This window comes from Meleagris gallopavo, chromosome 5 (assembly GCF_000146605.3).
Source record: "Meleagris gallopavo isolate NT-WF06-2002-E0010 breed Aviagen turkey brand Nicholas breeding stock chromosome 5, Turkey_5.1, whole genome shotgun sequence".
In the NCBI taxonomy this organism is placed as follows: domain Eukaryota; kingdom Metazoa; phylum Chordata; class Aves; order Galliformes; family Phasianidae; genus Meleagris; species Meleagris gallopavo.
This window is the reverse complement of record NC_015015.2, coordinates 49,394,474-49,410,805: the sequence shown is the minus strand read 5'-3', so window position 1 is coordinate 49,410,805 and position 16,332 is coordinate 49,394,474. Positions and strand designations below refer to the sequence as shown.

At 45.6% G+C, this 16,332-nt stretch overlaps 1 protein-coding gene across 6 annotated transcripts in view; it reads left to right on the top strand.

Annotated features, from left to right (window-relative positions):
* Positions 1-16,332, top strand: part of LOC104911248 (exocyst complex component 3-like protein) — a 56,002-nt gene that overhangs the window by 22,816 nt on the left and 16,854 nt on the right. For 3 of the 6 annotated variants that reach the window (XM_031553692.1, XM_010711940.3, XM_031553695.1), the window contains 9 exons: positions 2,940-3,014; positions 3,899-3,999; positions 4,846-4,938; positions 6,160-6,292; positions 6,834-6,944; positions 8,132-8,287; positions 10,401-10,522; positions 11,843-12,028; positions 13,439-15,271. In XM_031553692.1, the coding sequence (XP_031409552.1) occupies positions 2,940-3,014; positions 3,899-3,999; positions 4,846-4,938; positions 6,160-6,292; positions 6,834-6,944; positions 8,132-8,287; positions 10,401-10,522; positions 11,843-12,023 (972 nt within the window). In that variant the 3' untranslated portion in view covers positions 12,024-12,028; positions 13,439-15,271. Of the gene's footprint in view, positions 1-2,939; positions 3,015-3,898; positions 4,000-4,845; positions 4,939-6,159; positions 6,293-6,833; positions 6,945-8,131; positions 8,288-10,400; positions 10,523-11,842; positions 12,029-13,420; positions 15,273-16,332 lie in introns of those variants that run through there. The other 3 variants (XR_004159983.1, XM_031553694.1, XM_031553693.1) reach the window with 3 other exon arrangements.

The window sequence follows — 16,332 nt, the reverse complement described above, 5'->3', positions numbered from 1 at the left end:
GGAAAACTCAGCCTGACCTTTTTGATTCAGCTAATGCCTAAATGAAAGACCAGAAATTACTGCCCTCCTCTTCCCTCTCACTTTCCCTCTTTACCTTCTCCCCCTCCCTGTGAGCAGATTGCTGCATCACCCTAGGGAAAGTACTCCAAATTGCAGTTTTCCTTGATTGCCATTCCCCCAGGAGCCCTAAGGTAGTCATAAACATGGGGGCAGAAGCACCAGCTGGTGACAGAATCCTTAAACCCTAGTGATTTCAGTGTTTGAATCTGAACCTCTTCATGGGCTCATCATCCTAAATCATCACCCTGGGGAAGACTGTGTGATCCTAAAGGCTTATTTTAGTACTTATTTCAATGAAGGAAATGACTACAGCCAAGGTAGTGCTAGTGAAGTTATCTCAGAGCATGACACTGAGGCACTGACAAACTCTCAGAGCTACTAATGGTGAAGGAGAATGGAACTTTTTATTTTTTTCCCCTGATGTTATGACTGGGGGAAACTGTAACCATGAGCATTCTGCCTTCTGGGCACACCATCCATTGAGCAGGCTCACCTAGATCTGGCAGAAGCTGTAAATACTTGTGTGATGCTCCAAGCTGGCTGCATTTTTTGCAAGTCTTACAGGTCTGCCCAGAGAGGTGGTGGATGCCCCATCCCTGGAGACAGCCAAGGTCAGGCTGGATGGAGTTCTGAGCACCTGATGGAGCTGTGGGTGTTCCTGCTCATTGCAGGGTGTTGGACTGGATTTCCTGTAAAGCTCTCTTCCAATTCAAACAATTTTATGCCTCTATTATTGTGAATTATCTCTCGGTGATCGTAATATGTAAATGTGACTGTAAGTCATACAGCTCTGGTTTTGCCACTTCAGTGGATGACTTTGTCCGCTGAAGAGTGGATAAAGAGACAGAACAGAATGAGCAACAGCCTGCTTCACCCGTCACCTAGTTTTGTCATGGGGAGTGCCAGCTTCACACCTGTGCAAACTCAAAGCATTTTCAAAAGAAGTGAGTGATGGGAGCTGTGACCGCATCAGAGGGGACTGCGAACTCAAATGTCACACGGGGTTCAAAGCAGCTTCCAAATGTCATTGCGGGGAACGTGGTCAGCTCTGGATGTGGGCAGTGGTACCTCAGCACTGACATGTCCAGGGCAAGGGGCCTTTCTTTGTGCCTTTTGAGGTTGAGAAGTTGGTGAGCTGGTAATTATAGTGTCATTGATGTAGTTGTTGGTGGATCATCCCTGTCCTTGCTGCACTGGGGCATTTGACATGAGTCAAATGGCAAACCTTGCAGTGAGAAATTAGGGTTCGTTCTGGTACTGAGAGGTGGGAAATGGACTTTCTGCCCCCTGCTTCTGTGATCTCAGCTCAAAACTGACTCTTTGTCCAAAACCAGAGATGGCAAGACCAGATAGGCATTCCTGGACAAAAGGACGGTTTATAACTATCTGAAGTGACTTGGCTCTGTATCTTCTTTTCCTCCCCATATTTTCTCAAGTAGACAAAAGAAGAACTGAGAAGTGAATGTGCTTTGTAAAATTTGGGCTGAGTAGCTGCTGCTGCCCAAGTGAACATGGCTCCCAACAGCCTTGTTTGCCTACACTGTACACTCCCACCTGCACTGAACATCTCAGCCAATTTTGACTGTATTTATTAAGTAGGTGCAGGTCTTGAGGTTGTTAAATTCTCACATGTTTTAAAACAGGAGTTGGACAGATGAGAGAGGAGCAGGAGGAAGCTGGAGGTTATTTATGGCTCTGCTTGTTACATCAGAAACTCTAGTGCTCTGTCGGTGCATGGGGGGCTGGTGTCACTACAAGGGCTACAGAGGGCAGGCTCACATCACCTGGCTCAGAGCAACCAGGTGCTCTGCTCAACAAGTTATTGCCCTGCAGCAAGTAACTGTGTGCTTTGTCCCATTGCGTTGGTTAAAGTTACTTTGCAGCAGGGGTGGGCCACAGATGTTGGTGCAGCTCAGCTTGGATCTGTTATCTCAGCACATTCTGCTCACACAATTGCTTGCAGTCAGGTGATGGCACTCTGAAAGGAATTTTTTCTTGGATTGTTTATAACCACTTGTTTGCCTTTGTTTAACACTTTTAAGTGAATGTGGCAGAGCAGTTTTGGATACACTTTTGATGAAATTCTTAAGTGACAGCCATGAATTTTGTAATCCATCTGCCAGAAGAGAACAAAAACAAAAATGGAAGATCAGGCTTTACATTCTTTCTATTTCTTTGGTGAAAGATGCAGAAATGAGTGAATAACTAAGCCAGACTTTTGAATTTAAAGCTTCTATAAAGGTCAGCTCATGTTTTAAGCAACAAGCCCTTTCTCTACAGTGTTAGTTTTGTTTTTATAGTCAATTCAAAACAGCACAAGCCAGCCAAGCCTTTGGAAATTTCCCATCACACTGCCTCATGGGGCTCATCTTGCTGTGACAGTAGCTCTAAACACAAACCCAACTCTATTGGTACTCACATGTCCCTGGCTTGAGTGAGGGAATGCTTTTCATTAGAGCTGGCTGGTTTATGTGGTGCTGGTTGGAGCTAGGAAGGGTGGAAAATCTCAGCTACAGTTGCTGGCAGGCTTTGTGCCTAAGTTTTATTTTGCTGTGTGGGCACCTTCACTGAAGCTAAGCTAGCTAGGGAAGGCTGTAGATAACCTGAGCTGACATGGGGATGAAAGGATGCTGCAAATCTTTTAAACTCAAGCAAACAATGTAGAACAAAACAGGACAATGTTATTAGGTCAGCTGGAAAATTACCAGGCTTTTGGTTAAAGTGAGATGGCCAAAAAACAGAGGCAGAAATTCATCTAGTCCAAATGCATAATGAAAGGTTGGGAAACTTAACTCATTACAAATGCCATCACATCTCAACTGTTCTTTCTTTATTATAACAATATAACAATAATTTATTTTATTTTATTTTATTTTTAGAAGGAAGTAGGGAAAGCCCTGAACAAAGCCTTTAACACTGGGGAAACCCCTGGCACAGATGCTGCAATCATTCAGGTAAACTGGGGAGGAAGTTGAAAAGCTCACATCCTTTGGGGGAGTTGCATTGTTGCACGCAACTATGTAGGTAATTGAAGAGATCCTATTTTGCATGTTTTGGGCTCTGCTTAGTGTGTTACAAGCTTGCAAGTCAGCTGCCACATTTTAACTGCTTCTCTTTGCCCTCACACCTGCTTTTTCTCCTGAGTGTTTGGATCAAGATCTGCAAAAGCATTGAAAAAAATCCCGGAGATCACACTTGGCAGGAGCTAGATAGAGGACAGCTGATAGGGCTCTAACATCAGCTGAGATTCTGTAGATATGGTGGTCCTATCTCCAACATCTGGCCATGTCTCAGCCCTGAGGGTTTGCCTGTGTTGTGTACACAGCTGGTAGGTTTGAGTGTTCTGTGGTAGGTGATGAAGAGACCAGATAAAATGGCAACCCTCATGAAGTTGTCACTTCCTCAATTTTCTCAGGCTGACTCCCTAAAGATGAAATAAAAAATGAGCACCATGCTTTGGAAACTCATCAGCTGTGGATTCCTGGCACTTTGGTGTGGTGTGTTTTATCCTGTCCCTTCTGGTGAACTTTCACATCTGTTCTGAGCAGTGGAAAAACCCACTGATGAGTGTCATCCTTTGTGTCTTGCTGACTCTTCCCAGAGGACTGAGAGAGCACAGCACATGAGTCCGTCTGTCTCCTTTTTTCCATCTGCCTCCCTCCCCCTTGCAAGCTTTTGTTTCCATAGAGCACCTAATGGGCAGCATTAAGTTGCCACCAGTTCAACTCTGCCCAAGGTGGGCTGGGTTTTAGCTGTCTGACACAGCCCACCTGCTTGTAGGCACCTGAGCTGTATTTCTGGTCACTGCATAAAGAAAAAATGGCTTTGAAATCCACAGATATTAACAGAGAAGACAAAAGCAGCCCAGCACATCAGTGAGAGCCTGAGGGAGAAGGTGGAAGCTGTATGCCTGGAGGAGTACCTGAGCTTCCTGGGCAGGTAAGGGGGATGCTATTTTCCCTGCTGACATGTCCTCAATGCTCAGCAGAATGAAATCCCGGTGAAGCCACTGGCAATCCTGTTTTCAGATCCTACCACAGCCAGAAAAAGTGGCAACTTCATGGCTGATGGTCAAGGATTGGCTCTTCCTGCCCTGCCTGTGCTTCCCACGCCTGGTGCTGCCTCTTGGCAGGGTATGGTGAGAGCTCTGCTCTGTCGTGCTTCTTGGTGGATGATGAATACTGTCCTCATCTTTTGTCCTCTCACCATTTCTTCAGACTCCCTTCATCTGCACTTTGACCCTAAGCATCTCCCTCCCTTCGTATCCTACACAGCAGAAAATGCCAGTGCTGCTGGTTGAAGATGAAGTAATTCAGAAAGAGATACGACTTAAGATCCTTGGCTTCTCACTATTTAAGATCTCACATTATAAGAGGAAGGAAGTTCAGGAGCCACTTGTGAGACTGAAGCCATGATGAAGCAGTCAATAGACTTTTGGGTTGTTTGTGCATGCCAAAGCTTTCAGTGTTCTGCAACTTCATCAGCAAAGCCAGAAGCAAGTGTTGCAGTAATGATAAAATGAACCTCCTGCCTCTAATCCATGGAAGTGACACCCAGGCAGCTCAAGGGCTGTCCCCATCCATTGCTGTGCTCTCCCTCCTCACCAGCTGGGCAGGACAGAGACCATCTTTGCCTTGCTTTAGGTCCTCTTTCAGAGAGTGAAATTACACACACTCAAAATACAAGCAATCAGAGAATATTTCTTGCTTTTGCTGCTAGGATAACACTGTCAGATGTGTTACAGAACACACTAGCTTAAAAATATGTCACCTTATTTTGATTCAGCTATGAAAACAAAGTAAGAAGCGTTCTCCAGCATGACAGCTTCCATGGGATCTCCAGCAGCTTGCAAATCATTGAGAACTTCAGCATTCTCAGGTGAGGAACCAGACCCTGGTGACATCTGAAGTGAAATGAACTTTCTACTTTCTGATTTTCTTCTAGCTCTGTTGAGGAGTTGGCTTTGCCTCCAGCTGGATGTGGAGCTCCATGCATACCATGTGGTGAAGCATGGAAGGAATTGGCTGTGGCCTTTGTTCTGGCCAACCCTCCTGTGTGTTGATTTGTGGTTCTCTTGTGCTTCTTGGTGGATGATGAATACTGTGTCCTCATCTTTTGTCCTCTCACCATTTCTTCAGACTCCCTTCATCTGCACTTTGACCCTAGGCATCTCCCTTCATATCCCTCATTAGGAAAATTCCATAACTGTTGCATTGAAATGCATGTGCTTATGTACTTCAAGGTAAGCCCACACTCAAGTGCTTTGCTGAATGAAACCCTGTTGAACATGCCAGGATTTTCCTGAGGCTGTTTGGAAGGAAGGAAGCAATAAAGCACAGAAGGGTGGGGGAGGCTTTTTGCACCTCCAGACTAATTTCAGAAGTGTTTGCAGCAATAGAGAAAATGAGATTGCTTCTGTTCTTTCTGTGTAAAAGTATCTGAGGACCTCCAGAGTCAGCAAAATGCCCAAATCCACCATATGCACAGCACTTATTTGACACAGGAAACTTGCACTGAGCCTGTAGCTGTTTTGTTTGTTGTATGTGTATGTTGCTACTGCTGGATCCTAAACTGAATACTTATGAGACTCTTTTATGTAATTCTTTACAGTGATACTAAAAATGAAGTTACACATTGAGCTTTTCCAGAAAGTAAAATGTCTGGTTTCAAACCAGTGATCATTTTAGCTGGGTTTTGCTGTCTTGAAGACTGTTCTGACGGAATATAATTGTTCACCTTGTATTTGTAGAGTGTCAGAGACTCACAGAATGCTCACCAAGCCTCCATTTGTCAAGGCCTCTTAATACCTTCTCATTTTTGGAAATACTAGCTTCTTCAATCATCTAAGCTCATTGGGTACAAGTGGCATTTGTGTGTGTTTGAGCTTACATGTCCTTTTGACAACATCATAATAAGAGCTGTCCAAAAGATGGGAGCATTGATGTGGGTCACAGAGGCCTCATGGTAACCCTGCACCTGAGCATGTGTCTATTCAAGTGTCCAGGCAGTCATGTTGGTTGCAGGGGGAAAAGCTTTGATATGAGAGAATATCCTGATTTGATCTGATCAATTTTTATGTCCTTTTTTGTTTCTAAGCAGAGCTGTCTGGTATAAGTTAACGTACCTTTGTAGTGCCAGCACTGATCAAGATGCTAAGATAAAAAGATTTATAGACAGGATGGAAGATGAGGTTATGGAGCATTTTCTGCAGACAGTCACTTCTGAAGTCAAGGTATTGGAGACTCATGTTAATACTGAATATTTTCATGATGTCAGGCAGGCACCCACTTCAGTGTGTATAATAATACTTGGTATTGTGCTAGAAATAAGTATCCTGTACCAGCTCTGGGGACCCAGACCCCAAGAGTTGAGCTCCACTTAAGTGGAATGCTATACATTCTTAGCAGTTGGATATCTTTATTTGGCAGCGATAATTCACAAAATCCAAGATGGTGGTGGGTAGTCAGGAATTAGACCCAGAGAAGCTGTGGATGCCCCATCTCTGAAGGCATTCAAGGCCCATTTTTCATAGTTTTATATCTTCTAGGTTTGAGTTTAAGAACTTAATATATTCTTCCTGATTTTTAATTCTTTCTGTCTTTCATGTTTTGCTTTTATTTGAAATAAGTGTACAGGATGCTGCAGCTTGTGGAGGTGTCTTTTTTTTTTTTTTTTTTTCCCTGAGGGCAGAAAGAGCAAAAGCACAGCAATCCACATCTGTAGCTTGTGTGATGTCTCCACATGTGCACTCTGACTCTGCCTCTTTTCCTCAGGGAACACTGAAGGATCATTTCAGAAAGAGTGACAGCAATTTAGGACGCATCCTTCAATTCTTAAAGCAAAGCTTTCTGATGTTTAAGAAGAAAAAAACAGACAAATATCGGGTAAGAAATAAGGAAGAAAGTAAGAACAAGATATTCAGAAGTCACTAAAACTAGTCCATGAACCTCTACACATGCAGTATTCAAACAATAAACTGAAATCCCATTTCTTCTATCAATAGAAGGCCTGTTATAGATCTAGTGGTCTCAGTCCAGTTCCTCATAGTAGGGCATCTACCTCCCCATGACAGTAGAACCTATCTGTAATCTCTCAGAGAAACCAAGAAGAGTAGAAACGAGAAAACCAAATGTATCTTCCAAACAGAGAGTGGTCTCTGATACTACAGTTGCCCCAGTACCACTTCATTGGTATGATAAACGTTGGACTCCCTTTCTTCTCTTTCCTCCTAGTTCTGCAAGCTTTTTGTTGGTGCTGATTTTAATTAACATTTTGAAACATGGAAAACAGTAATGGAATGGAAAAATTAGCTGTTATTCTGCTGTTGTTCAGAGCCTGTCACTGGGCGTTATGTCACATTAGTGCTGGGGTAAGCAGTGGCTCAGCAGTGGAGTGCTGGGCCAGAGCCGTCTGTCTCTTGCTTTGTCTCTTTTGGACAGGGCTAGGGATTTCCTGTACCTTTGGACTGCAGCCTAAAACTGGACTGATTTCCACTGCTAATGAAAATGTGTTTTCTCTGCAGCAGCCCATCACCCCTTAGAAATGTTCACCTCTCCCCCTCTTCAAGCACTGCTTGGTCTTAGCACTGATGTTTCTTAGCAGGTTGTGGGTGGCTCAGAAGTATTCACGTGAGCTCTGTGCCCAACCACAACGGTGTGCCCATGGGTATGGCCAGGGGATGTGTCTAGCAGGGATGTTCCAGGGAGACTGGATCTTGCTTTGTCTGTAGTCCAAGCTCTCCCAAAGCTATGCTGATTGCTAGCTTGATGCTAAGCCAAGTGTTACCTTGCTGCTCCAACTCCGAAGTGTTAGTGGAGCTCAGCCAGCTAGTCCCATTGCTTTTGGTTGGATGTTTCCACACTTATTATCAGTGTTATCCACGTACAGCTTGGAGTCATCCACATACTTGTATTACACCAGGGATGCTTAAGCAGAGAAATGGGACATCCTTCTGCATGGGCCTTATATCACCTGCCTACACTGGTCAGAATCCTATAGGTATGGTCTGTTGCTTGTTCATTATCTAGCTGAAGATAGAGGAGCTAATTTGGTCTTCTTTGCTGTGGAATAGGTCCTTGTCGAGTCTGTGAACAACATAATTACTAAAGAATATGTGAAAGCCCTCCGTACCACTTCCAGGAAACTGTCTGTGAAGAAAAGGAGGCAGATTGTCAGCAAGATGGAAGAAGATCATAGGATGCTGCATACCATTTTTAAAGAGTGCTTAGTAAGTCTTTGATATGGTTATGGTTTTGCTCTGTCATGAAGAACAGTACTGGAAGAGAGAGAGGCTCTGAAAGCAAGAGACAAACTTAGGAGGTCTTAACCACAGTGGTATCTACTTCATAGAAATGAAAATCAGGGGCTGGAAGACAGTTTTTCCTATCTGCCAGAAGCTTTTAGCTTGTAGTTTTGAAATGTGTGACTATAGAGCAAGCAAGATTCACATTCCTACCACTGAAATAAGAATGAAGTACATTCCTCTAAACTGGAAAGACAGGTCTAAGGATGTCAGCTCCCACAGGCAAGCCTTTGTGCCATAGCATGTGTACGCATGAGATGAGTAAGGGGTGTCTGAAGAGCTGTGCTCCTGCCTTGTGCTTTCCCTCTAGCCTCTGGAATGAAGAACTGAATCAGCTGCTCCACATCTTCATCTTCTCCATGGATTGTCCCATATGGCTGCCCCTCATTGGCCATGGGATACAGCTGTTGTTGCCCTCCCATTTGCCCTCTTCTCCCCCTGCAGACCTTCCATGGCTGCTGCTGGCTACCTGTGCTCTTAGCTGAAGACCTGCCTTTCCTAGAATGATTAGAGATTTACCAGTAGTGCTGTGCTCAGCATCAGCTTTGGCTGAAATGTACAAGGACAACTGGTTTCATAGTATAAACGAGATATGAGAAATCTAATTATCTGCCAAAGCTCTATGTTCCGCTTGGGTGAAAAAAGCCTGCATCTAGTTAGTACAGTTCCCCTCGTGTCCCTGCTCTATTCTCTTTCTTATTAGATGTAAATGCACTGAAAACCTGGGGGAGGAAATGCATGAGCAGCTTGCAGGGGACAGCCTGATACTCGGTCAAATGAGATACATGGTTATGCATGCGAAGTATGTGCTCTACTGCAGACTGAATTTATCGTGCAGTTCCTGCTCAGGCTGCACCTGCTCCTTGCCCACTTTGTCCTCCATTCATGCTCTTCCTTCCACTCAGTCTCGGAACACATTAGGAAATACCTTGCTTCTTTCCTCAGAGCAATACATGTTCTAAACAATACAAGCATTCAAACACTGCTGACAAGCCGCCTCTTCTTTGTCTTTTTAGATTGCAGGCTGTTTACTTCCAACCATTCCTGTCCATATAACACTCACCAAAATCTGACACCTTCTAATTAATTAGCATTTTGTAATAGCAAGCTTGCCAAGTACGAAGTCTTACAGTATTGGTGCATTAGGAGCTGAGTACAGTGTGTGCAGTGTGCAGAGCTGAATATGTTGTGTGTCTGCAATGCGGAGGAGGAGAGAGAAGGCTGTCTGCAAGTATTACTATTGTTTTTGATTTATATTCAGTGCAGAGATGTACTGCACAAAAGATCTGGCCTGCTGTTTCTAATGCCCCACGGGGAACCTGGGCTTCTCCTGGCCTGGTTTGGCAGCCTGCTCTCCAGGTTTGCTTTGTCACAAAGTCTCTGTTGACGCGATGGCATCAATAATTCAGAGAGGCATTTAATTGCACTACAGCACCAATGAAAAATGTGAACAACACCCCTCACTCGGCAGCTCATCCACATTCTGCTTCCCTCAACTTTTCTAAAAATGCTGTGTATGTCCTGCTAGATTTTTGAGGCTTTTTTCTTTTGTGTGTGCCAGTTCAGAGGGAACTGGCCAGGCGCAGCACCATGCTCAGGTCCTTCACAGTGCCCAGCCCTGCTTCCCTTTCCCAAACGCTTTGTCTGTCTATTACAGCAACTGCATTACCTCACCTGCTGATCAGGGTCACTCTTTTGTCCCTGGGCTGTTCTGTGGCTGCTGTCAAGTGCTGACCTGCAGAACTTCTCACACAGTGCTTACCATTTTCCAAAGGGTGAGATAGCCTTTGAGGGAGAGGCCTGCTTTGGGAAAGGAAATGCAGAAGGGAATTCTGTGCTGCTGCAGGTAGTCCCTGAGCCATCCTGGAAACAGCCCGTGCTTTCTCCTAACCAGGAGAGTCAACATGCTTCTTGTGCATGCACAGACAGTCCCACAAAGCTCCTAACACATGGAGTGAGAACCTGAATGTGATGTGAGGCCACCTCCTAACATACATTGCTTCTTTTGCCCTGAACACTCCTTTGCTTCTCTTACCAGAGTCCCATGGCTGGTGCTCTCGAGGATTCCATCAAAGCAGTTTTAGGACTTATTCAAGCTCCTGATGTTGAGGGGATGAAAATAGCCCTGCTGCCTGTGCTCAGACAATTTCCTGGCCTAAGGTAATTTGTTTACGTAGTTTCTGCACGAATACTTGCCACCAGAACAACATCAGCCCTGTGAGATATTCTCTTTGCAGTGTGCTGGCCCAGGCACAGCGCTTATTTTAAATGTACTCCATTCTTCCTATTTGCAGATGTAGCTTAATTTGGTTTTTAGTTTTGCCTGACATTGACGACTCGAGCTGAGATGTCCCTCCATAAAAGTGAAGGATGGATGAAATGTCTGTCCAAAAAGCAGGAACACTGTGGAAAAATAATGAATGAACAATGTACAGGCTGCACTGGTGCACTTTATAGCACCAGCACATGTGGGCCAAATGTAAGCTTCAGGAGCATCCTCAACTCAGGAATTTCACAACTTCCAAGCACTTGGCTTTTGGCTTTCATATTTCACCAGTTCTTTTCTAGAAGTAATTATTTCTACCTAATCCAGTGAGAATATACACTTCAATTTTTCATAGGAAGTTGTTAAAAGAGATAAAACCCAACTTTTATTAGGAAGGTGAGATTTTAGCTAACTGTATTTGTTTCAAATTCTGTTTTTCATTATATCCATCTTGAGCTCTGATGTCTTGTGCTAGGGACTGTGTTTTTTCAAGTTAACATCATTACAGTGTAGAACTCTCTGTCACAGGATGCTCTTAAGGCCAAAAGCGTGAATAGCTTCAAACAGAGAGCAGACAATTTGTGGTAGATAATTGTCTTAGTGCCTATTCAACATGACAGTCATGATACAACCCCTAGTGAAGGAAGTCCCTTAACTGCAGACTGCCAGAAGCAAAAAAGAAAGACAAAGAGATCATGTTATGCTTGGCCTGGTTTCCATATTCTTTTCTAAAGCATTTGCTGCTTTTAAAGAAGCAGTACTGACATAAAAAGATATTTATCTGATACAGCATAAAGGTTCTTATTCTCTTATTACACACATATATATGTATACATACACAAGATATATATATGATCAGCAAAGCAGTGCTAGGTAGTTCCATGTGAGGAGAGGAAAGAAACGATAGATGCTTTCAAATGATCCAATTAAGAGTTACCCCGAATCCATTAATGAAGATGTCAGTTTTTTTTCCAGGCGTAAACTGAGGTGAAGGATTTCACAGTTCCGTGTGCACAGAGTATGGGGCCTTTGAGTTCAGTCATGTCATGCACAGCCGTGGTGTTATGGCCTTCCCCTTTCTAGGTGGCCAAAGAGTGTCAAAAAAACAGCTCAGTAGGTTCTAACCCTTGGCCTGGCCCAGCAGTATGAGGTGGTGGGAAGCAAACCTTTTCCCTTGGTTCTTTCACTGACATGTCCTCTTATCCTTTGAAAAGGGAAGAACATCTGAACATATTGTTGGACATCAAAGGGTCGCTCCACCGAGAAGACAGAGTTGCTTTATTGGAGATATTTCGTGATAACTGTAGGAAAACTGAAACAGAAAGCAACTTGCTTTTTGGAGATATAGAAGTAAAACCTGGAATGTGTGAATGCTGTTGCTGCTTTTGTTGTTAGGAAAGGTAGGTGTGTGTGAGTGTGCTTGAGAGTGATGTATACATGCATGGGCATGCCTGCTTCAGGGGCATGGGCATGCCGTGGCTGTAACATCATCTCTCTGAGCTCCTTGTTGCTGTACACTCCATGTATGCTTTCCTTGCTCTGGCTGCAAATTTCCACACCATGAGGCATCACGTTGGAGGTGGTGAAAGGAACTGAATGCTGAGAAGTATGATTCAGCTTACAGCAACAATAAAGGAGAGGACAGGGCTTCCCCTGTCTGTGCATCCCTGCAGTAAGGCTCCTCTCCCTCCCAGCCCGTTATGATATGTGCACATATAACCAGGCAAGCTCTAGTGCATCCCCGCTTTAAAAATAGCTTTCAGTGGAGAGCATAGAGCTATTTGTTTCACTTGAAATAACCTGTAACTTCTTTTTAGTCTGAATTTGTCCAGCTTCAGCTGGACAGAATTTTGTTTTATCTGTGCCATGCCAGAGCCTGCTGCTATCAGAAAGCTCAGTTAATATTTACAGATTGTCACTAGTCACCTTCTGTTGGTTAAGCTGAATAGATTGAGTGTCTCAGGTTGAAGAGTACAGTCTCTTTGCACCACCTCCTCCTCTACTCTCCCATGTCACCGTTTATTTATAGCTCCCCATCTTAGCAGAGCAAGGATGAGTTACGCAGAGCTCTGACCTGGGACTCCAGGCACAAGCAGACAGCAGGTTGCCCTGTTATAAGGAAGAGAAAGCAATGAGAGAAATGATTAATAAGCAAGCACACTTTCCCCTTACAATGAAAATTGATTCAGATATAATGAATGGGCTACCAGTCACCCACTTGTAAACCACCCTTTAAAGTACTTATCCATAGCACCACTTTTGCCTTAGAAAAGATGTTCAGGAACATGCTTTTAAAATACTGTAAATCACTTAATCTCCTATTTGCTGAAATCCCTTGGGTAAGTAGGCTCCCAAATCCCAGAACTGGCTGGGCTGCAGTGTGGCAGAAACGTTTGTGCTGCAGATTGGTAGTCTCATTCCAGCTCATATGTAGCAGTGAAACTGATTGTGGGATGTGCTTAAATAAAGGTGACTTTGATTTACAATAAGGGTGGTGAGGCACTGGCACAGGTTGCCCAGAGAGGTGGTGGATGCCCCGTCCTTAGAGACGGCCAAGGTCAGGTTGGATGGGGCTCTGAGCACCTGGTGGAGCTGTGGGTGTCCCTGTTCAGTGCAGGGAGTTTGGACTGGATGGCCTTTAAGGGTTCCTTCCAACTCAAAGAATTCTGCCATTCTATGATTGTCAACACATGAACACTGATAAAGTTTAATTCAGGAGTCTGTGAATAGAAGCAATGTTTCTGCTGTTTGACTCTTGCACGTGTTCTGACAAGTGCTATTTTATTACACAGCTTTTTTCTTGCTTTCAGTCAGACTTACTGTGAGAAACATGAAGTTCTCTCTCCCACATGGCAATATCTGCAGACACAGATCCTGGAAAGCTTCATGGACTTGTGCAGCTGGATGCATGAAGAATCGTGGCAGCTATGGAAGCCAGAATTCCTGCACTTCTGCAGGAAAACCATATGGCCCAGATCCTAACGTTCTATGCAAAGACCAGGCAGAAGTTGACTGGGGTATGGCTGAAAGACATTCCTTTAAAATTGCTCAGAGAATGCTGCTTAGCTGAGTCCTGGTAGTTATTCCCAGGATGTGCTATCATGGTGTGGAAGAGGGGAAGGTTCCCCTCTGCCAAATTTCTGTTATACACAGTCTCATGCTTAACAAGGGACTGCTGCACCATACAGTGTCCTAGCAGATGATACAGTATGATAATCTGGCCCAGGGCTCTCTGTAGAGATTAGCCTGTGGGAGCATGGGGCAGCTGTGGGTATGGTGCAGGATTCAGCCCCTGTAGGCCTGACCTGGTAGAAATGTGACCTTTCCCTTGTCACACCAAGGTCACAAGCCCCAAGAGTGAGAGCAGAAGATGGCATTTGTCTTCATGTCTCTTGCTAGCATGGCTCATGGCCGTCTCCTTGTGGGATGGGGAGCTCTTCATGTACAAGTTTCTCAGCTGGTGCTGCAGCATTTTTGCATTCATTTTTGTACCTCAGTTACTGGAAATTTCCTCTTGCTGTGTGAAGTAGCTCCTTTGGAGAGGGAGTGGAAGGCCTTGAGGGAAGTAGGCAGTGAAAGGAGCTGTTTGTCCCAGCCTCTGGGCAAGGTCTGTGCTGTAGATAGGCAGTTCTGCTAAGGAAAGCACTAACTTTCTAGTTATCTATGGACTGTTCACACCCTCAAGCTGAATTTGATTCAGGGCCCTCCTTTAATTTAGGTCATTATAGACTTGCTCCTTTCTGGCCATGAAAACAAGAAAAAAGCTCTGCTACCTCAGATCTACTGGTGCTGCTGGCATCAACATAGACTCTTCTCTAATAGGAAAAGGGGCAATCTGTGCATAACCTGCAAGCTTGCAAGGCTGGGGCCACGTCCAGCTCCTGGGCTGTGGGATGGTGCGGGTCTGAATGGCTTCCATCACTCTTTGCAGCACCATGCCATGCAAACAGCCCCTTTGGATGTGCCAGCAATGAAGCCACATCGTGGGGTGGCTCTGCAGGGTGGTGGAATCCTGTCACAGTGTGCAGTGCTGTGCTGGGAGTGCTGACAGCCCTGTCAAGCAGGCCGGGTCATTTGTCCTCCCGTGCTGCCTAATTGCACATTTTTTCAAGGGCAGGAAGTGATTACAGCCCCAACTTTGTGACAAGGGGATTAGAGGCAGCCTCTGTTTATTGGAATTTCAATCAACGAACCTTCCAGAGAAAATAAATAAAAGCCCCTTTGACATTTTGATCGCGTCTGGTCTAAAAATAATTCCACTGCACTTGAGAGATTCCTGCCACAGACATTTTGATTGCTACATCCATCTCTTCCATTTGACATTCACAGGCAGACAAGGGTATGTTCTACTCACGGGCAGAGCCGAGGAGCCTTTGGGGATGGATTTGACCTGTGGTGAAATGGCTGGCAGTCATCTTCTGCTCTATATGCTTGTATAGGATAAGCACTGCTTTCAGTAAAGCCTTTTAATGGCCTGTGCGTGGCATCAGACTGTGGACAGGGCAAATAAAGGCTTGGCTTCAGGAGGCAATCTTGGGTGAGGAGCTTTGTCCACCAAGTTGAGTGCTGGTGGCATGTGGGAGGCTTTCTTGACCTGGGGTGTTCTCTGGAAAGGGAATGGGAGGACAGACAGATGGCATGGAAGGAACATCCTCAGCCAACCGCAAGCCTGCTGGGGGGAGCAGATGGTGTGTGGGGGCCTGCTGGGGGCTCCCAGGAGGGAGGTGGTGGGGTCCTGTGTCACACAGGAGGGGTGAGCAGTGGGGAGGCTGTCTGGGGTGGTTAGGCAGGGACAGGGAAGCTGTGAGCATGGGGAGTGAGCAATTTCCCTTGTTTTGGGGGGATTTAACCCACTTCCTTGTGAGCCTTGACATTCCTATATGAGCCCTTTCAAGGGTTCACCCCAGGCTGGGGTTAAGGCGCTTGGGTGGGATTTGTGCTGCACGCAGTGGAGGGCAGGAAAGCAGGGTCGCATTCAGGATCTTCCTGCAGGATTATTCTACGGCCTAGGGAAGTAAGCACTGCCTTTGCTGTCTGTTTTGCAGGGCCTGCTGCCACCCCAGAACTGCACTGAGCACTTCCCTGGTATCTGGCAGCTCCACCAAAGCACAGAGCTGCTCAGAGCTCAGCATCCCTTTGCAAGGGCTTTCTCCTACTGCACAGGGACCACTTGGTCGTGCCATTGCCTTGCTCACCCATGTTAGGAAGAATTCAGAGGGCAGTAAGGCTGTGGCATCGCTGCCTGGAGAGCTGCCCCAGGTCCTGGAAGTGCCCAAGGCCAGGTTGGGTCGGGATCTGGGCAGTCTGAGCTGATGGGGGCAAACAGCCCATGGCAGGGGTTGAGACTGGGTAGGCTTTAAGTCCCCTTCCAATCCAACCATTCTATGATTGTAAAGGTGCACACAGACGAGAAACCTTCGCTGAGGCCTCAAGGGGGCTGGGCTGGGTCCCCCTCCGCCCCGGGGACAGCCCGTGCTGCGAAAGGTCACGCAGCTGGTGCCACCTGGTGGCATTCGGATTCCCTTCGGCTTCACAAGCAAGTATTTGCAAGGGGTCCCGGCTCTTTGTATCGTTTTATCACCCATCACAGAGCCTCGCAGGGTTTTGTAACAAACGTAAAGCAAAGCTCCCCGCACAAACGGCGTCCCCCAGAGCCGGGCGCTCTCTTGTCCCTCCTCCTGCAACCCCGGGTGCCGCCGCCAGG